This window comes from Zophobas morio, unplaced genomic scaffold (genome assembly GCF_036711695.1).
Source record: "Zophobas morio isolate AGI-343-1 ecotype UQ-CSIRO unplaced genomic scaffold, CSIRO_AGI_Zmor_V1 ptg000017l, whole genome shotgun sequence".
Taxonomy (NCBI): domain Eukaryota; kingdom Metazoa; phylum Arthropoda; class Insecta; order Coleoptera; family Tenebrionidae; genus Zophobas; species Zophobas morio.
Window position 1 is genome coordinate 15,961,792 of NW_026972122.1, and position 3,132 is coordinate 15,964,923.

At 32.5% G+C, this 3,132-nt stretch overlaps 1 protein-coding gene across 2 annotated transcripts; it reads left to right on the top strand.

Moving 5' to 3' along the window:
* Window positions 1-2,605, top strand: LOC135129823 (uncharacterized). 2 transcript variants are annotated; one of them, XR_010280648.1, is made up of 10 exons: window positions 1-217; window positions 270-429; window positions 483-855; window positions 905-1,408; window positions 1,458-1,541; window positions 1,609-1,702; window positions 1,756-1,838; window positions 1,894-2,024; window positions 2,271-2,345; window positions 2,400-2,605. XR_010280648.1 is itself a non-coding variant. In XM_064057084.1 (10 exons), the coding sequence occupies exons 4-10, from the start codon at window positions 1,345-1,347 to the stop codon at window positions 2,580-2,582; spliced, it is 714 nt and encodes a 237-aa protein (XP_063913154.1). In that variant the 5' UTR covers window positions 19-217; window positions 270-429; window positions 483-855; window positions 905-1,344; the 3' UTR covers window positions 2,583-2,605. The 2 variants fall into 2 exon arrangements, 1 of the variants encoding a protein (XP_063913154.1); XM_064057084.1 differs by having other exon boundaries at window positions 19-217.
* Window positions 2,606-3,132: the final 527 nt, after the last annotated feature.

A 3,132-nucleotide genomic window follows, 5' to 3' on the forward strand; every position in this document is an offset into this window, starting at 1 on the left:
TGATAAGTCTTATCTACAGTGTAAACTGTTCTTATTCATCAGCAAGTTTATAGTGTATTTTTCGATATACAAGAAACAATGTCTATACGAGAATTATCCAAAGAGCTGCAAGAAGTAGCAATTAAGGAATTAAATGAAGATCCGAAACGAATCCCAAGTGACTTGGCTTACATTAGAGAATGGATTTCTAAGCAACCACATCTTAAAGCTAGAACAGGTAGACAACCTCACTTATGTGTCAAACAAAAATATTATCACATCTCTTGCAGATGATCGGTTTTTAATAACCTTTTTACGGGGTACCAAATTCAGCTTAGAAAGAACAAAAGAAAAATTGGATATGCATTATACTTTAAAAACTATTACACCCGAAATATATCATAATCGTGATCCCTCTTCTCCACAAGTGCAAAAAATCTTAAAATTGGGGTAACTTTCAAAGTTTTTATTTAGCACAAATAGTATTTTTATCTTTTACTTAGAGTCATGCTTCCACTACCAAAATTAATAAGTCCTGGTGGTCCACGGCTTTTACTTATGAGAAATGGCCTTGTGGAAAAGCATAAAATCGAGCAAGCAGATCTTTTCAAAGTTAGTACAATGATGCAAGATATTTTGCTTCTTGAAGATGACAATTTGGCTGTTTCTGGAGCTATGGCTGTGCAAGATATGTCTGATATGTCTATAGCTTTTGTGAAGTCTTTGTCTATCTCATTAACTAAGAAAGCAATGACCTGTTTTCAACACGGTTATCCAAACAGAATCAAAGGAGGGCATTTCTTTAACATCAGTGGAGTATTTGACGTAATGTATAATCTGTTTAAACCATTTTTAACGGAAAAGTTGAAAAGAAGGGTAAGTTTTTTATGTTGACAGTAAATAAGGACGTCACCCCAATTTTTAGATGTGTGTTTATGAGTCACTGGAGGAATTATGTAAGGTAATTCCAAAGGAAGTATTACCAGAAGAATATGGTGGACAAGGTGGTAAAATTGAGCACATTGCAGCTCACTGGAAATCTAAGATAGAAAGTTATCGAGATTGGTTTATAGAAGATGAAAAATACAGAACAGATGAAAATAAACGACCTGGAAAACCGAGAACATCCGAATCTGTGTTTGGCTTAGAAGGATCTTTCAGGCAGCTCGCAGTTGATTAGTATAGATAAAACATTTCTTATCTTATCACTATACTTGGGTAAATAAAGATAAATATTTGAAACAATATGCTTCCTTAAGCCTACCTACAAAATCGTCATAATGATGTTTGTTATTTTCTTCTATTTATTAAAATCATTTGATGTAGTTGAGTGGTAAATAACTAATAAAGTTTTTACTGTCTTAAATGTCCAAACAAAGTGATGAGCCGATGTCAAACTGCAAGGTTCTGTGTCGTCATGAAATCACAGGTAAATACATCTCAAATAGCAGGAATAATCCCTATTCGATATTTTTCAGAGAAACAGTACAAAGCGTTTAGAAAGGCACCACCTCCACCAAAATTTCGTTCTGTTAGTCATACCGTAGTAAACTTTGAAGGTGGTATGTACAAATTACATCGACTGTAATCTAAAATGCAGTTTCAAAAACTGTAGATATTTATTTTTAGGTGATGATTTACATTCCACTCGCGTCAGATACTCTGAGACAGAAAAATCAAAAATTGATAATAAATTAAGTAGAGAGAGTAGTAAGCAAAACTGGTAATATCTGAAGGAAATCTGTTTATTTTTATAACGGAGTTACGATTTTTCAGCTTAGAGTCAAACATATACAACCTTATCAATAAAGAAAAGCAATATATAAAAAAGTTAAATATTTTACTACAAAAATTAGAAGGTAACATGCTTCTATGATTAATTGTACCGTTCATATATAGATAATTGACTTTCAGTTGTTTGTACAATTGGTTCTAAAAAGTTATCACTCATGAAAGACATTTTGGATATGCATAATAAGATAATACTGATGAAAATGAATCGCATTTCTACCGCCATCGATGTTCCACACTTGTTTCTCAAATGTGTAAGTGTTTGTCTGTCGTCTCTATCAGTCAGAAAATTGTAAAGAATGTGGCAATATAATGTGCATAATGCATATTATATTACAAATGTTATCATTCTAGAACTCGCACGATCATTACGGGAAATTACCATTATTATCTCCAAAATAAATCAGAGTTTTTTGCATTGCATGCATTATCCTCGTATGAAAGCAAAAGTTCATTTTCTCGTACTGAGACGTGTTTAAATACAAACTTTGATGTTGTAGGGTACAAGATTATTGCAGTTGTATGTACATTTTACTAAAATTTGGAGTGATTTCTCTTATGTGGTTATGGATATTGTAATTTAAACTTTTGTAGAAAATATTTTTATATATACAACTTAAAATTTTTAGTGTGAAAGTATAATTGACCATTTTAAAGCAAGGCTACTCGAATACAATTTCACATTGTCCCAAATTAAGAATATTACCGTAAGCAACCCAGACGTAAGCAGATCTTGTGACGAAGCAGAGGATGCAGTGAAAAATGTGTATCAGAAAATTATTGTTGCAGCTAGAAATCAACTCGTAAATTAAGAACAATAAACAGTATGAAAGCCGTTTTTTATTTCAACTAATACATACTAATGTGACTAATAAAACATTATTACTTCTGGCTATATCCTGAAAATTCATAAGTGTGTAAATGTATTTTTGTTTTTATGTTTGACTACTGCTAAAATCGCGAAATACTCCAATCTGGGCAGGCAACAGAAGTGACTCAAAATTCCCCCAAAATTGGCAAAACTGTGGAGGGAACATCGTTTATTAAATTTTGTCCGGGTGACCGAAAAATGTAATTGCTATCTGTAAAATGGAAAAATTGCGTGAAATTTCTCTATCCACAAATTTATATCAAAAATTGTACAATTTACTGTGAAGCTAGTTTTAACTTCACGTTCCTACTCGTAACAATAATTAAGGAATTCGATAAGGCGGAATCTAAAGAAACGGTTTCCATAATAGGAATTGCTTGTTCTAAACAAAAGTCGTAGATTTGGTTGTGATAGCTTTGTGCTTTGAGGTGGTTAAAAGAATTGCTGCCGACACGACAGTTTACTATCGTATCTTACCACACACCATACAG

Bases quoted from the DNA above. Each gene is read 5' to 3' on its own strand.
- LOC135129823 (XM_064057084.1), top strand. From the start codon at position 1,345: ATGTCCAAACAAAGTGATGAGCCGATGTCAAACTGCAAGGTTCTGTGT. The intron at 1,703-1,755 runs GTAATATCTGAA...ACGATTTTTCAG, and splicing joins GAGAGTAGTAAGCAAAACTG to CTTAGAGTCAAACATATACA. The intron at 1,839-1,893 runs GTAACATGCTTC...ATTGACTTTCAG, and splicing joins TTTACTACAAAAATTAGAAG to TTGTTTGTACAATTGGTTCT.